Raw genomic sequence first — 26,079 nt, forward strand, 5'->3', positions numbered from 1 at the left:
GCGGATGACCTTAATTTCACCTTACCCGACACCGAGTTTACATTCGAGAGATAAAAGATGAGGCTTCTTACAACATAGGATTAGGAACAGGGCGAACTGAAAGAGACTCGTATCCAGTACTTAGCGCTTCAGAAGAAGCTCTATCGTATGAAGTACACCTCGCTTCAGAAGGAAGAAGCACGCCATCATAATCAAGCTCCACTGGGCGGGGAGATCCACGAGACTGCAACGACGCTACAACACTCTTACGCATCTACTTAATTGGATAGTTAATAAGCTACTACTAAAAGCTAGTTTGCGAGTGAACGCCCACTTCTTCCTTCCATCTATGATTACACAGCTTTGCCTACTTCTTCCATCTATGTTTACACAGCTTTCCCTACTTCTTCTTTCTATGAATTACACAGGTTTTCCTATTCTATTAAGATAGGGGAGCTCACTTTCTGCTTCACTTTACTTGCTCATAACTCACTACTGGATTCTTCACTGGATTCTTCCACAAGAACTATACTATACATTTGAAGATCCGCTTACAGCAACAGAACTCGTAGACAACACTCACTGTAAAATCCTCCCTCAATTGAAGGTATCTCGAAAACAGGACTTCCTCATTACTGTTATTAATGCCTGAATTAGGACTTGCGGAGGACTGTGACTCAAGCTTTCTAGTAGTTCCTTCCTCTCTTTACCTTTGTAGCAGTTGCTTGTTCCCTGATATCTAGTTTAGGGCAAGGCAATTCAATGAAGTTCTTGTGTTATTCCATATAGAAGAGAAACAGTTACAAGAGAGTAGAAATCAAGTCAGCTGCAGAATGGACTGTGGAATGCAGTGCAGGGTGAATCAAATCATATCTTACAGGCCCTACAACATAATGCACGAGGTGTGAGTGAGTTTACCTTACAGCCATGGATTCCATTGATGGTTTTTTACTTGTCTGCCCTACAGCTAAAGAGGAGTGGCTTCTTAAAGGTGGAAGTTCCTTAAGATCAAAGTAGTAAAGAGATCAAAGTCGCTGTCCAAGGCAAGCTTAAGAAGGATGATTTCTCGGTGAAAAGAAAGGCTCAAGTCCTGTGCCCTTAAGTAATTGGAGCGGCAGGAGCCCCCGAAAGAAAGTAGAGCAAGAAGTATAGTACAAGAGAATAGGTATACAATAGTTATGAATTCAGCAAGTATGAATTAAGACCGACCCTTCAGATGAGAACGGGAACAGTATACGGAAGAACACAGGACTTGGGGACTAAACGGAATAAGGGGATTTAGCATTGGCAACGAGATCATCGGCTGGATCTTATGTTTCTGTTCTCAAGGAAAGTAACGTTATCGCAGATAGTAGCAACAGTAGGAGTGAGTTCCAAAGTCAACTATACTCGAGAATGAGCTGTGTGCGAGGAAAGAAAGGAGCAAGTCCTAAGGTCTGCTTGAACTAGAACGAAAACAGTTTCCTGTGCTCCCTCTTTCCTTGCCTCAAATTAGGCCTGTAAGGTCTGCTTGAACTAGAACGAAAACAGTTTCTGGGGCGAGTCCTAAGGTGAATGAGCAAGTCCGAGTTTCCATTCATTATTTGTTCGCTTTTTTCAGAGCTTAGAGTCAAGTCAGGAGTAAGCTGTGAGGACAGGAGTCTGTTTGCAAGCAGTAAGAACTCGCCAACGGAGCTTCTATTATACTAGAGTAGTACTAGTTTTTATAACCATGCCATGGAGTATAAGTTTCAGATGTTTCCTAGTCCAAGAGTTTAGATATATTTTATTCCATAGAAATTTCTGTTTACATGCACCCAAACCCAGGTATCTCAACTATACCCATGCAGCTTCTTCTAAATATGCATTCTTAATGGTAGAGGTATACAAGGGTCCAAGTAACGAAGGTACCAGCGAAGACTATAAAAGGATGTTTTGGATTTACATGGGCTGAATTCACAAACTAGTTGCACAGTTATCTGTATATCATTTAAGGTGACACTGACTAAATTGGCTTTTAATGAATTAAATGACTTGATGACAGCCACTTCTGTAAACATGGCATGTTTTCTGTTCATTTTGTCATGAAAGCAACATGTCCATTTGGGAGCGAAGAGCTAGTCTGGGCGTGTGATCAAAGATAGTATCCAAACTGATATGGCAAAAAATGGTAAACCCCACTCCCGGCGACGCCCCCCGCACGTGGACAGGCGCGGCGCCCCAGGGAGAGCAACGAGGGCAACGGTCTGCGTCCGGACGTTAGCCTCACTGAGCCCGCAGCCCCTTCAGTTGACCCAGCACAGTAGGACGAGACAGAAGTGGGTAGCGGTTGAAGCTCGCCCATACCCTGCGATCCCCTGTTCCCATACGCAACGTCCTCAGCGATGTCGGACGCCATCAGAGATACGGCCCCGACCGACGGGATGGCGCACCCGAGAATGCCGGGTTCCCCTATAAACGTCCTCAAGCCAGAGGGAAGAGGTCAGGCTGGATTCCCCAAACAACCGCCATCGCATCTCTCTAACTTGATCGTCGGAGGGGTCGGGTCGAGCGGACCCGACCATTGTGCAGGTATCAAGCCGAGGTCTCCCGTCTGGGACGCGCCGGCGATCCCCGCCCGGGAAGAGTCGCCGCATCGCCCCGAGTCCGAGGCCGCACCCGACCACCCCGGTGGAGACGAGTACCGCCCCAGGGAGATCCCCGCCATTCGGACCCCCGAACGAGCCGAGACGACCTCCCGGGTCACGGCTAAGAAAAAAAAAGGGTGTTTACACTAACTAAAAAAAGGTGTTTACACTAACATAATGACGCTAGAAGGAGGGCCGGTCCGAATGTCAAGCGATCCACAGGCTCACTCCGACGAACCCCCAGCCATCCGGTCGCACACGACCGACACGACGGAGGAGCACCCCCAACAGGAGGGAATTCGGGACGAGCGCCCCGCCGCGACCTCGGAGCGCTATTGGCGATTATTCAACGATCCGGGCCTATCGCCTCCCGTCGCCAATCCCGGTGGCCCGTCACCCGTGCCACCCGAAGCCTTCTACGACCTCACGCACCAGGTTCGGGCCCTTACGGGAGTAATGCAGACCATCATCCCGCTGGTCTCTCCCCCGACGTCTTCACACTCAACCTTACCCCCACCGCGGCAACGGCCCGCCGCTCAAAACGCCGCACCGCTCCCCGAGTCTCCCGCTTCGCCTCCGCGCCGATCGACCCAACCCGGGAGCCGAGGAGCGGAGGAACCAACGGCGCACCCGACGCCCGTAGCCCCACTTTCAGACTCGGCGGAGGGCCTGTGGGCCCAGCTATGCCTCGTAGGCCGCCGGCTGGACGAGGTGCAGCGCGAGGTTCGCCGGACCAGGGGAGACCCGGGGGCCGAACAACACCAGGGGTCCCCCTTCATCCCCGAGATTCAAGAGCAGGCCATCCCGCCGCATTTTCGGCTCCCGTCATTAGATGCCTATGAAGGTGCCACCGATCCGGCAGACCACGTGGCTGCTTTCCGCGCCCAAATGGCGCTATACGGGACGTCCGATGCCCTGATGTGCAGGGCGTTCCCGACAACCCTGCGGGGCCCAGCCCGAGCGTGGTACAGCAATATGAAGACTGCGACCATCGCCTCTTTCGACCAGTTGGCCAGGGACTTTGAGCTTAACTTCCTGGCTCATGCCAAGCCGAAACCGTCGGTGGCGATGCTCCTCGGGCTCAACCAGAGGGAGGATGAGCCCCTTTCTCACTTTGTGAACCGCTTCACCACATAAATCCGCGGGCTATCTGATGCTCACCCTTCTTTGATGATGCAGGCATTCATGATGGGCCTGCGCCCTACCCGATTCTTTTGGTCTCTGGTGGAGCGACCCCCTACTTCGGTTCCCGAAATGTTGCAGCGTGCGAACCAGTACATCGCTGCCGAGGCATGGATGGTCGGGAAGCGTGACGAGCGCAAAAGGGTCAAGCCAGAGCAGTCCCAACAGCAACAGCCCGCCACCTCCCGACGCAGGGCCGGCGGCCTCAACGATGCGGTACCTAGGTCCCCTCCCCCGGGCCTGAACTCCTCTCGGACCGAGATATTTCTCCATATTAAGGAGAAAGGCCTTCTCAAAGACCCCTACCCGATGAGGAGTCCGCGCGAGCTCGCGGACCGCTCTAAATACTGCCGTTTCCACCGGCAGCCCGATCACGACACCGAGGAGTGTCGAGAATTAAAAAGGCAAATTGAGGAGCTCATCTGCCGAGGGCACCTCGGTTCATACCTCCGACCAGACAAGGAGCTCTCGCCACGCCCGGAGGGCCCCATCGAGCGACACATAGATGTCATAACCGGCGGGCCGGCGTCCGGAGGGAGTTCCACGGCGGGTGGAAGGGCATACGCCAGGGCCTCCCGGGCTGAGGATTCCAAACCTGAAAAAGGCCCCGAAGTCACCTTCCTGACTGAGGGATCTGAACTAGCCGAGCATGACGACGCACTGGTGATATCAGCCAGAATCGCCAACGCGCAAGTGAGAAGAATCATGGTCGACACTGGAAGCTCGGCCGATATACTTTATTGGGATGCCTTCCAAAAGCTCGGCCTGGTAAAGGAGAACATGAAGCCGGTATGCTCAACACTCACGGGGTTCACCGGCGCCTCAATCTCGTCACTAGGGGTCATCACCCTGCCCCTAACTTTGGGAGCCTTCCCGAAGGCAAAAACTGTGATGACCTCCTTTCTGGTGGTCGACCTCCCCACGGCATACAACGCCATCCTAGGACGGCCAACCCTCAACAAGACCCGAGCCGTCATCTCAACTTACTATCAAACCATCAAGTTCCCGACCCACGATGGGGTCGGGGAAGTGGCGGGGAACTCCTGGGAGTCCAAGCGCTGCTACTTGATCGCAGTGTCATTAAACAAGAGAGCAAGGATCCAATCCCCGCTGGAAGACCCCCGGGAGGGAAAAAAACCAACCCCCCGCCCCGAGCCGAAGGAATCCACCGTCGACTTGCCACTGGTCGAAGGAAGGCCCGATCAAACAGTCAAAATCGGGTCGGGACTCCCCGAAAAAGAACAACAGCAGCTCGTCGGCCTTCTGCGAGTCAACGCCGACATCTTCGCTTGGACGCCAGCCGACCTAGTAGGAGTCCACCCGGAAGTCGCGCTGCACCACCTGAACATCTCGTCCGACGCCCGGCCGGTGAAACAGAGGCCCAGGCGGCAGGCCCCGGATCGGCAACTGGCCATCCGAGAAGAAGTAAACCGGCTTCTGGCGGCCGGTTTCATAGAAGAGGCAAGGTACCCACAGTGGCTCTCCAATGTAGTCCTTGTCAAAAAACCTAATGGAAGCTGGCGGATGTGCGTTGACTACACCAGTCTCAACAATGCTTGCCCAAAAGATTGCTACCCCCTGCCGAAGATCGACCAGCTGGTCGACGCCATGGCCGGCCACGCCCGACTCTCGTTTATGGACGCCTTCTCCGGGTACAACCAGATCAGGATGGCACCCGAAGATCAAAAACATACAGCCTTCCTCACCGAGCAAGGGATATATTTTTACAAAGTTATGCCGTTCGGGTTGAAAAACGCCGGGGCAACCTACCAGAGGACGGTGAACAAGATGTTCGCCCGCCAGATCGGACGAAACATGGAGGTATATGTCGACGACATGATCGTAAAGAGCCGAACGGCGGAGGCTCATCCCTCCGACCTGGCAGAAACATTCGACACTCTGCGGAGGTTCGGCCTGCGCCTCAACCCCACCAAGTGCGCCTTCGGCGTGACCTCGGGAAAATTCCTCGGATTCATCATACACGAGAGAGGGATTGACGCCAACCCGGAAAAGATACAGGCCATCATTGACATGCGGCCTCCTCGGACGATCAGAGACCTGCAGCGCCTTAACGGGAGGCTAGTCGCTTTATCGCGTTTCCTCTCCCGATCGGGAGATCGCTGCCACTCTTTTTTCCGGGCCCTGAAGGATCCGAAGAACTTCCGATGGACGACGGAATGCGAGACGGCCTTCGAGCAGATGAAGCTACACCTGGCCAGCCTCCCTCGACTCGCTTCGGTCTCCCCGGGGGGGAGGCTGAGTCTCTACCTTGCCGTCTCTCGGCACGCGGTCAGCTCGGTTCTAGTCAAAGAAATTTCCGGCGATCAACTACCAGTCTACTACGTCAGCCACATGCTGAGCGGGCCAGAAGAACGCTACCCGCCGATCGAAAAGCTAGCGCTGGCGCTCGTCCTGTCGGCGCGGAAACTCCGCCCCTACTTCCAGGCCCACCCGATAGAGGTAATAACCGATCAGCCGCTTCGGCTTGTCCTGTCCAAATTCGATGTTGCAGGGCGTCTCCTCAAATGGGCAGTGGAGCTCGGCGAGCACGACATACAATACATACCTCGGACCGCCATCAAAGCCCAGTCCGTGGCAGACTTCATTGCGGAGCTGACCCCGAATACCGGCGAAGAACTCGAGTCGCTGCGCGACACCTGGACCCTCCACGTAGATGGCTCGGCCAACGCGAAAGGCGTCGGCGCGGGTCTGGTACTGGCAACACCTGATGGCCGCTCGATCGAGCGCTCCTTCCGCTTCGGGTTCAGAGCCACCAACAACGAGGCAGAATACGAGGCTCTCCTGGCGGGGCTCCAGTTGGCACTGGAAATGCAGGTGACCGACATACGCGTCATCACCGACTCACAGCTGGTGGCTAGGCAGCTCGACGGCGAATACGAGGCCCGGGACCCGACTATGGCGAAATACCTAGCACAGGTAAGAAGCCTTGCCGCCAAGTTCGCCCATTTTGAATTGTCAAATGTTCCCAGGAGCGAGAACCAACGAGCCGACACCCTGGCTAAACTGGCGTCCGGCCCGTCCCCCTGGGCTCGACCCGAGACCGAAGAACTCCCCCGCCGAGCCATAGAGGTCGTCGCCACCATCGCTCACGGCGCGCCGGCCACTTGGGTACAGGAGATGTTACGCTTCAAGCAGGACGGGACCCTGCCCGACAATACAACTACAGCTCGGCGCTTGCGTCGGACGTAGGCGTGGTACACCGAGGAAGGAGGACGGCTGTACAAACGGTCTTTCTCGCGCCCCCTGTTGCGCTGCCTGGAGCCGAGCGAAGCCTGGACGGTTCTGTCCGACATGCACGAAGGGGCTTGCGGGGAACACATAGGCGAGCGAGCCCTGGCGCACAAGGTACTCCGACAGGGGTACTACTGGCCGACCATGCGCCAGGACGCAAAAGCTCTCGTGCGGCGATGCAGCTCGTGCCAGGAGCACGCCCGTACGGCCCGACGGCCGGCGGTCCTGTTCACCCCCGTCGACTGTGCCTGGCCATTCGCGCAATGGGGACTGGACATACTCGGGCCTCTCCCGCCCGCCTCCGGCCAGCGGAAGTACATCATCGTGGGAGTGGACTACTTTACCAGATGGGTCGAAGCCGAGCCCCTAGCAACCATCACGGAGTCGCAAGTGGAAAGGTTCGTATGGAGAAACCTCATAACCCGTTTCGGCCTGCCCCAGTCCATCGTCGCCGACAATGGACCTCAGTTCGCCGGCAGGAAATTCCAAGAGTTTTGCGCCAAGCACAAAATTCAACTGAGGTTCAGCTCGGTGGCTTACCCCCAGGCGAATGGGCTAGCTGAAGTAACCAACCGGGCCATCGTCGACGGACTCAAGAGAAGGGTATCCGCTACCCGATCGGCTTGGATCGACGAGCTCCCGAGCGTCCTGTGGGCGCTTCGCACTACCCCCAAGACCCCGACCGGGGAGTCTCCCTATAGCCTCACGTTCGGGACCGAGGCCGTGTTGCCACCCGAGGTAGCCGTCCCGACTCCGCGGACGACAGACTACAGCGAAGAAGCCTCGGGCGAAGGGCTCCGATCAAACCTGGACCTGCTCGAGGAAAGACGGGCCGACGCACACCAGAAAGCCCTTTCTTACAAAAGAGCCGTAGCGAGGGTCTACAACCGGAGCGTGCGACCCCGGTCGATAAAGTTAGAGGACCTGGTCCTGCGCAAAATCGAGGTCAGACACCCCACCCGAGTAAGGGGGAAACTGGCCCCAAAGTGGGAGGGACCCTATCGGGTCATCGGAGTATCCCGACCGGGGACATTCAGGCTCGCAACAATGGATGGCGACCCCGTGCCCCGGACTTGGAACATACAGAACCTTAGGAAATATTTCGTCTGAAGACATAGACACTACGCAAACACAGAAAATCGGAGGAAAAGATCATCTTATTAAAAAGGAGGGGATACAGAAGCCAAAACCCATACACAAAACCCTCACACCCTCGACCCCGACATACAAAAACGACCCTCACTCCTCTCCCGGAGTCTTCGGGCGGTCGTCGAACGGCACGTCCTCCGACATGTCCACCTCCAGGTCCACGGGGTGAGAGGCGAACGGATCCCTTTCCACCTCGGAGCCGGGAGGGCACGAACCGAAGCGACCCAGGGCGATTCTGTATCCGTACTCGTAGGATACTCGCCCCATTCGGGTCAGTCCGAGCTCAAAGTTCTCGGACTTCTTGTAGGCTTCGATCGCCTCCTTGTCCTTTGACGGGCGGAGGCGAACCTCCTCAGCCAACGCCTCGGAAGCAGCGCGGGCTTCAGCCTCGGCCTTCTCCGCCCTCTTGGAGAGACCAAGCGCCTCTGACTTCGACTGGCGGAGCTCGGCCCGATCCAAACGGAGGAACTCCTGGAGCTCCTTGACCGAATCGCCCGACCGCTCGAGCTCTGCTCGTAAACACGCCACTTCTTCCTTGGAATCGGTCGCGCGTTTTTCCGCAGCCGCTACCGCCTCGGGGCCCGACCCAGTCCGAATCTCCTCTAGCTGACGACACAACTCGGAGTTGCGCTCGCTGAAGTCCCAGATTATCTGGCCAGCGTCGCGCACTCGGTCCATCAGCGCCGTCGAATAATGGAGGCCCTGCCACAAGAAAATAAGGGTCAGCGCACAGTCGCAGGGATGCCCGGAGTTAGCGAAATGCTTACCAGTGTCAGAAACCTCCCCGCCTTGCTGAGCATGGTCTCCGAGGGCAGGGTGTACAGGTCCCGAGCCAGGTCGAGGTGGAGCACGCCTCGAAGGAAGGCGGCCGAGGGATCTCCCCCGGCCCATACCTTGTCCCCTCGGGACAGCCCCTTCCATCGGGCGACCAGCGGGTCGGAAGCCTCCCCTATCGGAAGCTCGCCCATCACCGCTGCCCATAGGGGCTCGTCGGCCCCTGTGCGTAGCCCGCACAGATCATCCACCGTGGGCAGGTTCGCCCTCTTCCCGGCCGCCCCTGGCTAGGCCCTTCAAATCGGGAGGGCCCCTCCTCCCGAGTGGTCCGCTTGGCGCCCACGATTGTTGGAGGAGTGGTCCCCGCCTTGGTTTTCCCCGGACCCGTCGTCCTCGCCTTCTTTGACGGACGTCCCTCGGGGATCTCCAATGGGGCACCCGCCGAACCGGGCAACGGGTCGGCTGGGGAACGCGGAGGGGAAGCAGCGGACTGGCGCGGGGAAGAAGCCGACGAAGAGCGACCACCACGGAGGGACAAGAGCTTCATTCCTACGAAGAAGACAAGCAAAACCGTCACAAACTGTGGAAACAAATAAAACGTGGAGAACACCCTCTATAAACATACCCCCGAAAGCCGGGCTAAGACCCGCCTCGGCTAGCCGCTCCTCGGTCATAGCTCGGATGGCCTGAGAACCGGGAAGGATTGCCCGAAGCCTCTTCAAATCCCGACGCTCCTCGTCGTTCAAGTCCGGGACTGTGTTATCTATCACCCTCACCGCCCACCGAACCCCGAAGCCCCAATCCCTCGGCCAGCTAACGTAAAAAAACCGCCCCTTCCACCCTTTATTATTCGAAGGGGCTCCCCCGACGCGAAAGCCAGCCCGGGCCGACATGAAATAGCCCCCCGGCCCCTTGAGAAGGCGGAAACATGAGAGAAAGAGGTTTCGGGTAGGGGTGATGTTAGCATAGTAACACTCCCCTAAGAACGCTACCAGGTACCGCCATGAGTTAGGCGTCACCTGGGAAGGCGAAATCCGCCAGAGAGATAGGCAGGAAACAATGAGGGGGTGAAGGGGAAGGCGCAACCCAGCCTCTAGGGCATCTTGGGTCAGCGCAAAACCTCGGGGGATCGGGTCGTATGACCGCTGCCCCGGATCAGGGGCAACCAGGACAAACTCCTCCGGGATGTAATAACGCTCCCGGAGCTTTTCCAGCGACGACCCGCTCACCACCGAGTCGAGGTCGTGCGGCCACATTAGCGCCTCAAGGGCTCGCGCCGCCTCCTCGTCCGGGGAAGACGGAGGCATGCTCTCCCGGACTCTATCGAGGGACGAAGGCGAAGAGACAGGTGAGAAGGACATTCCTTACCGGCTTTTGGAACGAACAAGAGAGACGACGAGGGAGCGACTGTGGGATGGTGGCGTAGGAGAGGAGAAGGTGCGATGGCAGAAAGAAACGACGAGGTCCAAGACTCAGCAGCAGAAATCATAAAACGGGCAGGATACGCCATTCATGTAAGAAAAAACCCGCCGAAAGAGACGTCCCTTCGTCTCCCCCTAGCGGCCGACAGCTCATCCGCACACCCGCTCGCATCAGGGAAGACCAACGAACACCCCATCATAAATGCGGACCCAAAGCCGCTGCAGGAAACGACGTGGAGAACGACCACTACGACTTCTCAACGCCTAAAAAGAACGACGATCTTGCCTCACGCTTCCCGAGACCACCTCCTCGGCGCGGCCGGCCCGCTCGAGACGTGCTCCTCGGCCGAATATTTCCCGAGACCACCTCCTCGGCGCGGCCAGCCCGTCCGAGACGTGCTCCTCGGCCACATGTTTCCCGAGACCACCTCCTCGGCGCGGCCAGCCCGTCCGAGACGTGCTCCTCGGCCGCATGTTTTCCCGAGACCACCTCCTCGGCGCGGCCAGCCCGCCCGAGACGTGCTCCTCGGCCGCATGTTTTCCCGAGACCACCTCCTCGGCGTGGCCAGCTCGCCCGAGACGTGCTCCTCGGCCGCATATTTCCCGAGACCACCTCCTCGGCGCGGCCAGCCCGTCCGAGACGTGCTCCTCGGCCGCATGTTTCCCGAGACCACCTCCTCGGCGCGGCCAGCCCGTCCGAGACGTGCTCTTCGGCCGCATGTTTTCCCGAGACCACCTCCTCGGCGCGGCCAGCCCGCCCGAGACGTGCTCCTCGGCCGCATGTTTTCCCGAGACCACCTCCTCGGCGCGGCCAGCCCGTCCGAGACGTGCTCCTCGGCCGCATGTTTCCCGAGACCACCTCCTCGGCGCGGCCAGCCCGTCCGAGACGTGCTCCTCGGCCGCATGTTTTCCCGAGACCACCTCCTCGGCGCGGCCAGCCCGCTCGAGACGTGCTCCTCGGCCACATGTATATTTCCCGAGACCACCTCCTCGGCGCGGCCAGCCCGTCCGAGACGTGCTCCTCGGCCACATGTTTCCCGAGACCACCTCCTCGGCGCGGCCAGCCCGTCCGAGACGTGCTCCTCGGCCGCATGTTTCCCGAGACCACCTCCTCGGCGCGGCCAGCCCGCCCGAGACGTGCTCCTCGGCCACATGTTCCCGAGACCACCTCCTCGGCGCGGCCAGCCCGTCCGAGACGTGCTCCTCGGCCGCATGTTTTCCCGAGACCACCTCCTCGGCGCGGCCAGCCCGCCCGAGACGTGCTCCTCGGCCGCATATTTCCCGAGACCACCTCCTCGGCGCGGCCAGCCCGTCCGAGACGTGCTCCTCGGCCACATGTTTCCCGAGACCACCTCCTCGGCGCGGCCAGCCCATCCGAGACGTGCTCCTCGACCGCATGTTTTCCCGAGACCACCTTCTCGGCGCGGCCAGCCCGCCCGAGATGTGCTCCTCGGCCGCATGTTTTCCCGAGACCACCTCCTCGGCGCGGCCAGCCCGCCCGAGACGTGCTCCTCGGCCGCATATTTCCCAAGACCACCTCCTCGGCGCGGCCAGCCCGTCCGAGACGTGCTCCTCGGCCGCATATTTCCCGAGACCACCTCCTCGGCGCGGCCAGCCCATCCGAGACGTGCTCCTCGGCCACATGTTTCCCGAGACCACCTCCTCGGCGCGGCCAGCCCGTCCGATACGTGCTCCTCGGCCGCATGTTTCCCGAGACCACCTCCTCGGCGCGGCCAGCCCGTCCGAGACGTGCTCCTCAGCCGCATGTTTCCCGAGACCACCTCCTCGGCGCGGCCAGCCCGCCCGAGACGTGCTCCTCGGCCACATGTTCCCGAGACCACCTCCTCGGCGTGGCCAGCCCGTCCGAGACGTGCTCCTCGGCCACATATTTCCCGAGACCACCTCCTCGGCGCGGCCAGCCCGCCCGAGACGTGCTCCCCGACCAAAGCACCTACGCAGCGCGGCCTGCTCGCCCCGGACATGAGTCCCAATCGCGACCCACGAAAAGAACCGCCGCTTACCGATCAAAAGCCATGCCTCGAATCCCCACCGTCCGATATGATATGGCAAAAAATGGTAAACCCCACTCCCGGCGACGCCCCCCGCACGTGGACAGGCGCGGCGCCCCAGGGAGAGCAACGAGGGCAACGGTTTGCGTCCGGACGTTAGCCTCACTGAGCCCGCAGCCCCTTCAGTTGACCCAGCACAGTTGGACGAGACAGAAGTGGGTAGCGGTTGAAGCTCGCCCATACCCTGCGATCCCCCGTTCCCATACGCAACGTCCTCAGCGATGTCGGACTCCATCAGAGATACGGCCCCGACCGACGGGATGGCGCACCCGAGAATGCCGGGTTCCCCTATAAACGTCCTCAAGCCAGAGGGAAGAGGTCAGGCTGGATTCCCCAAACAACCGCCATCGCATCTCTCTAACTTGATCGTCGGAGGGGTCGGGTCGAGCGGACCCGACCATTGTGCAGGTATCATGCCGAGGTCTCCCGTCCGGGACGCGCCGGCGATCCCCGCCCGGGAAGAGTCGCCGCATCGCTCCGAGTCCGAGGCCGCACCCGACCACCCCGGTGGAGACGAGTACCGCCCCAGGGAGATCCCCGCCATTCGGACCCCCGAACGAGCCGAGACGACCTCCCGGGTCACGGCTAAGAAAAAAAGGGGGTGTTTACACTAACACAAACTGCTGTAATTTTTTCGTTAATGTCATCATTAGACAAGGAACTTCGTTTTTCTTCTTTATGAGGTAACGTTGTCAGATACATTGGTGGCATTTTTGTTTCTTACTCTTGGAGGACCAGCAAGGAATTGAATGGGCTGACAAATATGTTACAGTGTGGACAAACACAAATGGATGCCCTAAGGCGCTAGGATGCTGTATTGGTTAACAATCATTTTTGGCAACAGAGTTGGGTGGTGACAGAAAGATGGGCTTGATTGGTTGGTCTGGATCTGATGTTTCTAATCTGGTTGGCATTGGTCATAACCAATCTAATTATGTTAATTACTTTATAAGTTATTGATAATTTATGAGGGAAGGAGGATATCCTAGTTTTTCTTTAGTAAGTTATCTTGTACATTGATCTTCTGCCTGTATTTTACATATATTTTGATATGCAGAGTTTTGTGGAAATCTTTACTTCTGATTTGAAAAGTCATGCTGTTTCTGTTTATTTTTTATATGCAGGCGTCATCTTTGGTTTCATCCATAAGGCAGGAGGATGCTGTTGGATCATCTACCATGGAGTCACTGAGATTGGGAGTCTTGGCACTAGTTGGAGCTGGAATTTCTGGTATTCTGAGCTTTGCTACCATCGCATCTGCTGATGAAGTAGAACATGGTTTACCAGCTCCTAGTTACCCATGGCCTCACAAAGGTATTCTTAGTTCATATGATCATGCATCGTGAGTAAAAGATTTCCATCACACTTATCTTAAATATATATTTCAAGAACATTGTGTCTTTTAAGGACAATATTTTTCTTCTGCTTTTGTACGATGTTAAATCAAATAGTCGATGTACTTGATAATTCTAGTTATAGTATCAACCCTGAAGGATTTCATTTCTTTTTTTTTGGTGTTAGTACACATGTTTAACAGAGCTACATTGCTAGATGGCCATTTAATGTTGTTGTTGACAGTAGTCCATGAAAGGCAGTTGCTCTTGGCTTCAGTTTGCTAATTACTTGTTACTTTGCTTTTTTTGCATCATAACTTATATGGCTACCAAATTATATTACATTAAATCACATTGTGGTCATCAAGTTTATCAACAAGTTTGTGCTTCTTGCCACTCGATGTCTCTGATTTCATATCGAGATCTTGTTGGTGTGGCTTACACTGAAGAAAGAGACAAAAGCGATGGCTGCTGAGATTGAGGTGGTTGATGGTCCCAATGATGAAGGTGAAATGTTTACTCGTCCTGGTAAATTAAGTGACCGTTTTCCTCAGCCGTATTCAAATGAACAAGCAGCCAGATTTGCAAATGGAGGAGCATATCCTCCAGACCTTAGCCTGATCAGTAAGGAAAAACCATCGAATATGATTTTTGGTTGTAGCCTGATCAGAACTTTCAACTTGTGTTTTTTTTTAGGCACGACACAATGGGCAAAACTATGTTTTTGCTCCTCACTGGCTACCGTGATCCTCCTGCTGGTGTTTTGGTAAGATTCCAAATAACCATGTAAAGTTATTATATGCTATCCTATGAGATAAACAGCAAACAAATGAAATGTTGTAATTGTTTGCTACAGCTTCTATCATGTGATAAAATACATCAGATTTATGGAACATGTCTAACTAAAGGATATAAGCAATAATGTAAACAAAATAACTTTTTATTTGGACATGCATTTGATACTGTTTGCTTTAAGCTTGATCTGTTGATGTATTTGCCACGTACTATTGTAGTTGATTCATTCTGAAGATTTCCAATTCGATCATGTATAAAGTCAAAAGCATTCTGAGATTCCGAATTGAGAAATGCATTGGTAGTGGCAAATTTGTTTTCTACATTTTGTCATTGCTTCTAAAGAAACCTAATTCAATAATCTTTTGATGTATGTTATGTTTCATTTTGTGCATAAAGTGATGATTTGACACAATTTGTTGAAGTGGTAAGCTTGTTTTCATCTACATGATGAGCATGTGACTTTATTTGTAACCTTGCTTTCTGCAACCCCACTAGACCTTTCATCATATATTTGTAATCTCCATTGAGCTTTCATGTTTTGTTTTGGTAATATGGGATTCAAATGGATTTTTGTACTGTCGCTTGCTCTCCTCCAAGCTGCTTATTACCGGCGCTTAAAGTGGTCGGTTATCAAGTCACGCAAGCTAGTGGTGGATGTTGTCAACTAATCTTTTCATTTTATTTAAACTTCCATTTTGTGAAAGAGACAACGATAATGAGCTCGGGTGGTACATTTGAACAGGGATGAGATCCCAACTCCAGCGTATTTTCTCTTTCTCCGTCTGCTAGAAATAATTGTATCGAGTGTGTTACTACTTCTTTTGTTACATTAAAATTTTGGATATGTTGAGGCTTATATGACCGTCAACCAAAAATTTTGCATAACTTTTACCGAGTGTCTGATAAACCAAATGAAGCCTGCAAGAAATGGAATCATGGTTTCTTTCATGTGTCTGCTACGGAATTATTTTCCTTCTGCAAGTGTAAGCTTTGAAATCTTTAATGATCATGGTAGCAACAAAGCGAAGCAAGAAAAAAAGAAAAAAGGAGATTTGCTATATCTCTGTGTGCATCAGGACTTGGTGGCTTGCGACACAAATGAACATTTGTGCTACATTGCCATGGGCTAATCTAACTTGGTCCTGGTTATATGCATTTGCTTGAAGCCAATTGATTGGTATAGGTCTGAGGCTCCTCCAGAAGAAGAAGACATGCTAATTGCTGCTTTGCATATCTCACAGGACTCTTTTTTAGTTGATTGACTCAAAAGTTCTTGGATGCTTCCTTTCTAATAATTACTCGAAGCTTGACAAGCTTGTGCTTGTCATGATTCCGAAATGAATTAGGTGGATACGAATAGGTAAGTGTAAAGAGCCCAATGAGAAAAAAAAAAAAAAGGCATTCCATGAAATAAAAAGCCCTTGTTAAAGATGATGCTTTGAGCCACCTTGAAGCAACCCTAAAAGGCGATGCAATGCCTTTTTGCGTCGTTTGATAAGGAGCATAAGACTTGCCTTGTTAAGCAGACCATATAATTTAGTAGTAAATTCGAACCCAAATCCAAACCCGTCTGACCCAACCCAAATCTCCAAACATTTCCCCCCACCCCTCATATTTATTTATTTTTTTTGTTTGATAATATATTTTACTTATATTTTATTGGATGAATTAAAAAAAAAAAAAACTCATAACAATTCTATTTGTCTAATCCGTTAAATACTCTTGTGACAATATAATGGGAGCAATATCTTGTTACACTATGTAGATCTATCTATAGAATTAGAATATGAATCAATCCAATCCCTCATGTCTAAAATATTGTAATAAGATTATAGTATTTTTGATACCTCCATCCAAACACTATAGATTCATTAAAAAATATTACAATAAAAATAAATTTGACTTAAAACTAGTTCATATATAAAAATAAGATTTCAAATAAACATCATTATTGGTTTAGGAATAAGAATAATCAACTACTGATCTAAATTAGTGGATTGATTCATCCTATGAATTGATCCATTAAGAAAAATAAAATTTATTGTTGTGTTTTACTAGGATTATTTTGAAAAATATGATAAAAATACCGATTGACAACGTGAAAAAAAAGGACCTCTTCGGAAAAAAAATAAAAATAAAAATAGAATTCACCCTATCTTTTGTTTTTATGAATTGCGGACACGTAACCAATTCCTTCTCCTCGTGCCAGCCGTCGTACCTGCGAATAAAGACGCCCGTCGTCCAAGCTCACCCTTCCAAATGGCCCTCTCTCTCTCTCCATATTTGGCGTCCTCTTCTCTTTCCGCTGTCTTCATCCGAAGAATCTGCATCTTCTTCTCTGTTCTCCCACCCCAAACAAGCCTACCAATCCCTAAAGAATACGCCCACACCTATCCCTAGTCGAAGGCTTGCCCCTCCTTCCCTTCTTCCCCTGACCACACTCATCATCATTGTCCTCCTCATCGTCCGAAATGGTTCCCTCCACGAGAGAGACGGCATAGGAGATACAGTACCTGCCATCTTTCTGTCGCCCTCGACGACAAGGAGGAGAGCTAGGCGAGACCGGGGTGGTGGATGGTGTGGATGCCAAGCGACGTCGCGTGCTGCATGGGGCTGCCGCGGTCCCTGTCGCAGTCCACAGGTTCCCCTCTCATCCCTGACGCCGGCGCCACCGTCGCCGCCGCCGCCGGCTCTTTCCCATCAGCGGATGGCGATCTCAGCATCCGCGTCTCCCCCCGCGGCCACAGACGCCACAACAGCTTCTCCTATTTCCGCCTCCCCACCGACCCGCTCCTCCGCCTCTCCGTCCTCAAGTTGGACGGCTCCTCCTTCGGTGGCAATTCCATACTCGTAATCGAACCCCTTGTCTGTTCACTCGTTTCTGGATTTGCCTAATTTTCGTGTCGATTGTTCGCAGATGTGCAAATCGCGAAGACCGCATGCGTGGGGGAGCTAAAGGAAGCCATCGAGGAACTCTTCAGTCAGCCTTCCAAAGACGGGAGTTGCATCATATCTTGGTGGGAACCTTTTTGATTCGTCACTTTCCCTAAAATCTCGTCATAAATATTTTGTTTTGCACACATATATTATCTATGCAATGAAATGGATGCTATATAATTTCACTGTCCTCTCAAAGGTCGTTCTTTTATGCTAATTCATGTTGGGTGCCCGGCAAAAAGGTACTGCTGGCTCACATTTAATGCTATATTTTCTTAGAACAGGGCTCGTGAGTGTTCTCTGGGTTTTTTTTTTCCTTGTTTCTTTTGGATGCATCCGGCTCTTATGATTGTGTTTATTATAATAGGTCTCATGTATGGGGTCACTTCTGCTTAAGTTACAACGAATACACATTGACGAATGATAAGGCTTGTCTGAGAAATTTCGGAATCAAAGATGGAGATCAGGTCAGCATACAAATGAGTTTCTTCATTAATTTTCTTAGATGCGCATTAGTTGGTCCAAGATACAGGCCGAAGAAATGGTAGCCTCAGGCTACCTGTAAATTATTATTCAAGTTCTCTTTGATGGATGTTTGGCTGCCGATGATTTCACTTAAACTAGGATGCAACATATATGTGCAATATTTGATCCAACCTTGAGTGCATAGCATCTACTATTGCTGCATTGTTCTTTTTTTTTTTAAGTAAAAATAAATTGATTATGTGTAAAGTTTCTACAAATAGTTTTGTCTATACAAGTCATAGACGAAGCCAAGTAACTCATAGAGTACACATGCGGTAGTTATGACTACACATGCTGTAGACTATAACTCATAACTATAGCCAACAAATAAAATGTAATGTCCAGATATGCCAAGACTACCTATGGGTACAACATTTAACATCATGCCCAAGGTCTTTAGCTAATAGCAAAATTGAATTTGACAAAAATATCTTTTTTTCTTCGTGTAAAGTGCTCCATTTTGAGATCGTGCTCCATACATGATCTTGAGTCTTTAATAATCTCTGTCAAGAGCTGAGTATTGTTTGTGTGTTAACACTTAAAAATTCTGCTACATCTCTCCTTTCACATCCACCAAATAGCACATATGAAAGTAACATTTGCCAATTATGTAAGAGGCCATTTTCTTAAGAAACATTGCATAAGGTCACATAATTCTTGATGTAAGTTTAATTGCGACAGTCTATTGAGTTTGAATCGCTGGAGAATCTCCTTCCATATTCATTTAGTATAGTCACAAGCAAAATAGAGGTGGTCAACAGTTTCTTCTTGTTGCATACAAAGGGAGCATCGGTTAACATAATAGATACCTCTTCTCTTCATATTGTCTATTGTAGGTAGTTTATTAAGAAGGGCCTGCTATGTACATAAAGAATGTCTCTGTGATCCCGGTCGATCCCATATCCAACTGCTTGGGATCCACTTGTTATTTCTTTACCTGATTTGATTCCAAGCGGATGTGGTACTAAATTTGTCATTGTCATGAGGCTAAATAGGTATATCTGAAGAGTTGTTCCTGATTGGAATAGCTGTGATAGTCAGCCAAAGTGATAACATTTCAGGAGAAATAGGATTAGGGAGACACCAGGTACCGTTAGCAATGAACTAAGAAACATTCCAATCTTTGGGAGCCCCAAGGTCTTTTCGTATTTTGTCACCATATAATTGAAATATACTTTTCCCATTCACCCAAGGATCGTACCACATATTAGTACTAGTTCCAGAAGAGATTGCATAAGAAATATGTTTGATTAGCCAATTCCTTTTCAAGCTGTAGAGTAGTATGTTCTTGTTGAAATTTCTCAAATTGATTCCTTTGAAAGATACCTAGCAGAAACCCATTGTGACCATAAGTAACATTTGTTTTGCAAAAGATCCCACAATTGCTGTACCAAACATGCTTTATTCCAATCTCTAGTATTTCTCAGATTCAGCCCCCCTTCATCTTTCGGTTTGCAGATGCTATCCCAATTTACCATATGCAATGTCTTATCATTTGTGCCATTATAGAAGAAGTTCATTAATAACCGTTCAATATCTTGGAGAAGTCCAACAGGCAGAAGAAATGCATTAGACCAATATATAGAGTAAGAGTACAACACCGAACGGATGAGTTCAAGTCGTCCTGCTTTTGAAAGAAGCCTATTTTTCCAGGAGGTAATTCTATTCTTTATTTTTTGCAGGATAGGCTGACAGTGGGTTTTGTGAATGCTAGTGGATATGAGTGGGAGACCCAGATAAGGAACTAGCAGACTTCCCTTACTAACCCCTAGAGTGTGTGCAATAAGGTCCTTATTCTCAATGCAAGGACCCATATAGACTTTACTTTTCGCATGATTTAACTGAAGGCCAGAAACCATACCAAGATTGTTCAGAATAGTAGCCAGGCTCCTCACTAAAGTTGAATCATTTTGAAGAAAGATAAGTAAATCATCTGCAAAAGTTATGTGTGATATATGAATAGAACTAGCATTGGGTACCTTAATGCTGCCATTCGAGACTGCCTGTTCCAACATACAGCTGAGTCATTCCATTGCAATAGTAAAGATATATGGAGAGAGTGGATCACCTTGTTGGATGCCATTCGTGCTCCCAAAAAAACCAATAGGTGAGCCATTGAAGAGTATTGAAAACTTTGGAGTTTCCAAGCAACTTTGAATCCAATTAACCCATTGCTATGGGAATTTCATATCGAGGAGCATCTTATAGATAAATTTCCTATTAACTGAATCAAAGGCTTTCCGTAAATCAGCTTTAAAACAGATTTTCGTCCCTCTTGCTTTTGAGTGCAGATCCTTGACCAAGTCATTAGCAAGCAGAATATTATGATGTATATTTCTCCATTTGATGAAAGCAATCTGATTAGGACTAATGATCTTGTGTATTACCTTTTGCATTCTATCTGTCAACACTTTAGAGATGATCTTGTAAATAAAGTTGCATAATGATAAGGGTCGATAGTTCTCTAGTGAATCAGCCCTTGCATTCTTGGGAATTAAAGAAATAAAAGTGCAATTCATCTCTCTAAGAATATGACCTGAAGAGAAAAAATGTTGGCAAGCCTTAATCACATCATTACCAAATAATAGATCATGTAATTTGGTAAAATTCAGCTAGAAATCCATCTGGACCAAGGCTTTCGTGCTTCGGTGACTTAAAGACAACTTTTACAATTTCGTCATCTGTAATTGGGGCATTGAGGATTGAAATGGCATCCGAATCAAGCTTTCTAGTTGGCTCCACATGAATGTTATTAGGTTGCACCGCTTGATTGAGTAAGGAATAAAAAAATCGCTCAGTGTATGCTTTAACCTCATCTAAATTCTTAATAAGATTACTATATTTGTCTCTGCATTATCTGATGCGGTTAACTGCCCTTCGAGTAGCAATGGAAGTATAGAAAAACTTAGTATTGGAATCCCCTAAAGTAAGGCAATATTGTCGAGACTTCTGCTTTGCAAAACTTTCCTCCTGCTTTAAGGCTTGCATGAAGTTATTTCTGGCTTCTGTCTTTTTGTGAATAAGATTCTCATCTTGGGGTTGAAGTTGTAGTTCATGTTGCTTTGTCATTAGTTCCTTTTTGCAAATTTGAACCCGGGTGGTAATATTTCCAAAGGTGTTTGTATTCCACTCCTTAAGTGCTATTTTACTGGCTTTGAGCTTTTGACATAAGATGTAAGGGGACGAACCATGTATATTAACATTCCAAGCTGATCTGATAATATCTGACATAAGTTGCATTGTTCTCATTTATAGGCATTGTTAATGACATCCCCTGCTTCATTAGAACAGCATTTATCACATCACCCCTAGGCCTTCTTATGATTTGATGTGGACTATTGGAATCAATATTATACCAATGTTTTTGCTAAATTGGTGAGATTAGAAATGTTCTTGAATTGAATTTTCAGTAAGAAGAAGCTGGTGTTGCATTCTTTTGAAAACGAATGACGCCCGTCTCTTTTCTGTACATGTATATACATAATGATGCAAGTGAAGCAGATAGATACTGACTTTCCTTATATTTCCTCATGTACTAGCAGCTACTTGGAGAACTTCTTTTGCTATTTTTCTAGTCCAACATAGGTGAAATTGTTGGAGTTCTTCTGATATAAATTGGTTATATAATATCATAAATTTTAGGCCTCAGGGAATTTATCCACTCTTTCAATCCTCAACAGATAAATATGTGCAATTGAATGAAACAATTCTTCTATTAGAAGATTCAACATGTGGACAATCAAAAAATTTATATATACCACCTACAGATGAAGGGAGAAAGAGAAAAGCAGGGTTCTGTCCTAAGTAATAACTTTAGTTGTACCTGAGATGTATGCATTGCCACAAGTTACCACAGAATGTTTTAAGAAGGGGAATGTTTTCTTGTTCTCTGGAAGTGAATTCCTTAACAAACTTTCAGTATATTTTGCTACATGTTTTCTTGTATATGAAATATCTTGATTTATCTTTGACAGAGTCAGATATATTATCATGGATTAATTTGTTCAATCTATCTTATTGGATAATTTCTTGACATCTCTATTGAATTATATATGATCAATTTGATCGGTTGATTATGAAGTCATGCTTCTGCACTAAGACTTAAATAGGTAGCTAATATCATAGACATGTGCAAAGACTGCATCGCAACTAGATCACTTTATGTCAAGATGCATGTCTTTAGTCATATGATCAGTCTTCATTTAAGAACAGCTTTGGTCTTAAACATCACTGACTTGTTCACTGCCTAAATTTATTCTCTTTTTGATCCCTTGATCTGAGTTCTTTTGTGTCTTTGCTGCATCTTTTAATTCTCCTAACAATTTCTAATTATGTTTTGCCCATACAATTTGTAGAATTAGTTGTTTGGACATAAATAATTGCTTTTTTCTTTCTTTTTCTGATGCAGCTTCATTTTATTAGACATCTTTCTCTCAACCACGGGCCAAGCGAAGGAAGTTTGAAAAATCATGGGACTGATTCAATACAACAGAGAAAGTATGTCTCTAATATTCTTTTCCATGTTTATCACGTTCATTAGTTTTGAAAATCATAATATATACCATTGTTCATTTAGAGATAACCAGGCACATTTAAAATATGTCATTCACTGGTTCTCTTTGCTGATTCTAAATATTTTTCTTTTCCCATTTCTGAAGGTCATTGACAGGGTCAAAAGTTCATAATGAAGTTGCAGTGAAAGACAAGAACAAGGATCATGAGGGAGTTGCTTCTAGTCAATTTGTAGACGAACAAAATGATGATGATGATGATGATGATGATGACCAGATTGGACGGATGGAATTCAAGTTGCGTCGTCTATTTCGTGGATTATTTCCCTATGCCAAACTTGGGACATCTCAGGATGATGAGTATTCCAAAGCTAGCTGAATCACCCAAAGTCGAGCACAGATGACATGAAACTATTCCAGTAAATTCTCAATGGAAATAATTTTGATGTGGGTATCTTCCTGACCAGTTGCCGACCTTTGGTTTTTGCAACTCCCAAGGATTTTTGGTTTTCGTAGTTAAGATGATACATTCTTAAACATAGTGATATTTGATGACGTGTTAGTATAATTTGGTTCACTTATCTTGTAACTTGTTTCAGATATGGGGAAACATATCTTTCGATCATCCCTAGCAGACACTGTCTTGACAGTCGGAGACATTAAGTGACTTGGCATAAATGTGTCCAGACAGTCAGCTGCCCTGCAGACAATTTATGCATAGAAACCATCAGCACAGAACTGAAGGAAATTGTTAGCAGTGCACTAAACAACAAAAGATGTTGAATGCCTAAATTGAAAACAAACCTACTATTTCCTTGTTGGAAATATTTTATTTTCCTAGTGAGCTGAAAATTTCTGATCCTTAAAGTTCAAGTAGAAGACCATAATTTTAGGAGAACCATTGGAATTTATTTCTCATAATGATTTTTACATGATAGTTGAGATGAAATCTTATATTACTGCTTGACAGAAAGGAATGGACTACTATGAACACTATTCTTGAGATGGACTGCCAAATTTATTAAAGTTGCAAGTTTTTTAGAATCTGAGCATCCAAATCAGATTTGCCCGTGAAATCAATATTGGTTGTAGAAAAAATGTGACAGGTGAAACAAGGACTTTTTACGAGTGAACCGAATAACATTGATCATTTTTCTCTCAGTACTTGATTTGTATTCATGGAGACCTTAATCTACTTTGAATGAAATTGAACTAGTTTCCATTTATCCATCAGCACCAAATATTGCAGGTTGTCAAAGAGCACAAGCACTTATGGCTGCAGTGCTCATTCTGTCAAGAATAGTATTAAGCTAGCTTGTCTGTTTACAGCAAATTGCAACAATGTTGAAGCTTGTACTCATACAAGCCATGCAAATTTGAGCATGTTCTTCACCACATAAATAATGACTTGGAGAAGGTGAAGGAGGTCTTTTTCTAGTTCTAGAAAAAAAATTTTCGAGCATGAAAGTTGAAAGAATTATGGAAATTGCTTGCATTGTTTCCCCAAGCTGGATGACGATCATAAGACCTCTGAAGATGCTGCATGATATCTACAGCAGCTGCAGTCATCATAAAAATGCATTTGGAAGATAATTTACTGCTCTAATTGTAATAATATTTTGCAAAATATGTTGGATTGTTGTTCTCCTGTAATGGTAACAGATCATTATTTCTTTTTCGATGACATAACTACATTGAGCAAAAAAACTTTGTTTGTTTCCATAAAGAAGAAACAAGTTAAGAATTGGGGTTTTGTCTTAGTAAAAGAGGAGGTAAAGAGCATGAAGACTCTGTGCCTCATGCCAGTGTGAATCAATATTGACAACAAGATACTTGATGCCTCCTCTATAATCCTCCTTATACCCTTCATAACCAAACAGCTGCATGTAATGGTTCACACCATCCATGAAATCTACAAGTTCTTTAACAATGTCGAGATTCATTTTCAGGAGTACTATCTTGATTTCATGGTTTCACAAAGATGACTTCAATGAACTCATGTAGAAGTTCCAGTGACACAAGAAAACATTAATGCATTACAAAATATACTGCAGTGACCAACACAAATCTGAAAAATCTTAAAGTTGCTGCTAATTTTGTAAATCTTCATTATTTTGGAAGAAATATAGAGACTCAAGGAAGCAAATTTTTTTTTTTTGATAAGTAAAAGTAAATTGATTATGTATAAAATTTTTACAAATAATTTTGTCTATATAAATCATAGACGAAGCTAGATAACTCCTTAAGTATACATGTGGTAGTTATTACTACACATGTTATAGATTATGACTCCTAACTATAGTCAATAAATAAAATATAATGTCTAGATATGTTAAGACTATATGTGAGTACAACATTTAACATCATGCCTAAGAATTTTAGTTAATAGCAAAATTAAATTTGATAAAAATATCTTTTTCTCTTCGTGTAAAGTGCTCCATTTTGAGATTATGCTCCGTGATCTTGAGTCTCCAATAATTTATGTCAAAAGCATTGTTTGTGTGTTGACATTCAAAGATTCTGCTACATCTCTCCTTCCATATCCACCAAATAGCACATCTGAAAGTAGCATTTGCCAATTATGTAAGAGACCCTTTTCTTGAGAAACATTGCATGAGATCATCTAATTCTTGATGCAAGTTTGGCTATGGTAGCCTATTGAGTTCGAATCGCTAAAATCTCTTTCCATATCCATTTAGTATAGTCACAAGCAAAATAGAGGTGGTCAATAGTTTCTTCCTGTTACATACAAAGGGAGCATTGGTTAACATGATAGATACTTCTTATCGTCATATTATCTACTATAGGTAGTTTATTAAGAAGGGTCTGTCATGTGCATAAGGAATGTCTCTATAATCCCGGTCGATCCTATGTCCAACTACTTGTTATTTCTTTGCCTGATTTGATTCTATGCGGATGTGACACTAAATTTACCATTGTCATGTGGCCACATAAGTATATTGGAAGAATTGTTCCTGATTGGAATAGCTATGAAATTCGGCCAAAGTGATAACATTTTAGGAGAAATAGGATTACGGAGACACCAGGTACCGTTAGCAATGAACTCGAAAACCTTTCAATCCTTGGGAGCCCCAAGGTTTTTTCATATTCTGTCACTATATAATTGAAATATACTTTTCCCATTCACCCAAGGATCGTACCACATATTAGTACTAGTTCTAGACGAGATTGTATAAGAAATGTGTTTGATTAGCCAATTCCTTGCCTTCAAAATTCTTTTCCAAGCTGTAGGGTCATATGTTCTTGTTGAAACTTCCCAAATTGATTCCTTGGAAAGAGATCTAGCAAAAATCCATTATGACCATAAGGAACATTTATTATGCAAAAGATCCCACCATTGTTGTATCAAACATGTTTTATTCCAATCTCTAGTATTTCTCATATTCAACCCCCCTTCATCTTTTCGGTTTGTAGATGCTGCCCTAATTTACCATATACAATGTCTTATCATTTGTGTCATTCTAGAAGAAGTTTATTAATAACCATTCAATATCTTGGAGAAGTCCAACAAGTAGAAGAAATGC

General features: G+C 47.7%; 1 protein-coding gene and 1 pseudogene across 1 annotated transcript; both read left to right on the forward strand.

Moving 5' to 3' along the window:
- Positions 1–13,610: 13,610 nt before the first annotated feature.
- On the forward strand, positions 13,611–15,750 carry LOC135679685 (cytochrome c1 2, heme protein, mitochondrial-like; annotated as a pseudogene).
- Positions 15,751–16,832: 1,082 nt separating this feature from the next.
- LOC103974911 (uncharacterized) lies at positions 16,833–23,159 on the forward strand. The gene is made up of 5 exons (XM_009389816.3): positions 16,833–17,394; positions 17,479–17,578; positions 17,866–17,965; positions 22,432–22,520; positions 22,682–23,159. The coding sequence occupies exons 1-5, from the start codon at positions 17,136–17,138 to the stop codon at positions 22,911–22,913; spliced, it is 780 nt and encodes a 259-aa protein (XP_009388091.2). The 5' UTR covers positions 16,833–17,135; the 3' UTR covers positions 22,914–23,159.
- Positions 23,160–26,079: the final 2,920 nt, after the last annotated feature.

The sequence above is a fragment of the Musa acuminata genome, chromosome BXJ1-7 (genome assembly GCF_036884655.1).
Source record: "Musa acuminata AAA Group cultivar baxijiao chromosome BXJ1-7, Cavendish_Baxijiao_AAA, whole genome shotgun sequence".
In the NCBI taxonomy this organism is placed as follows: Eukaryota; Viridiplantae; Streptophyta; class Magnoliopsida; order Zingiberales; family Musaceae; genus Musa; species Musa acuminata.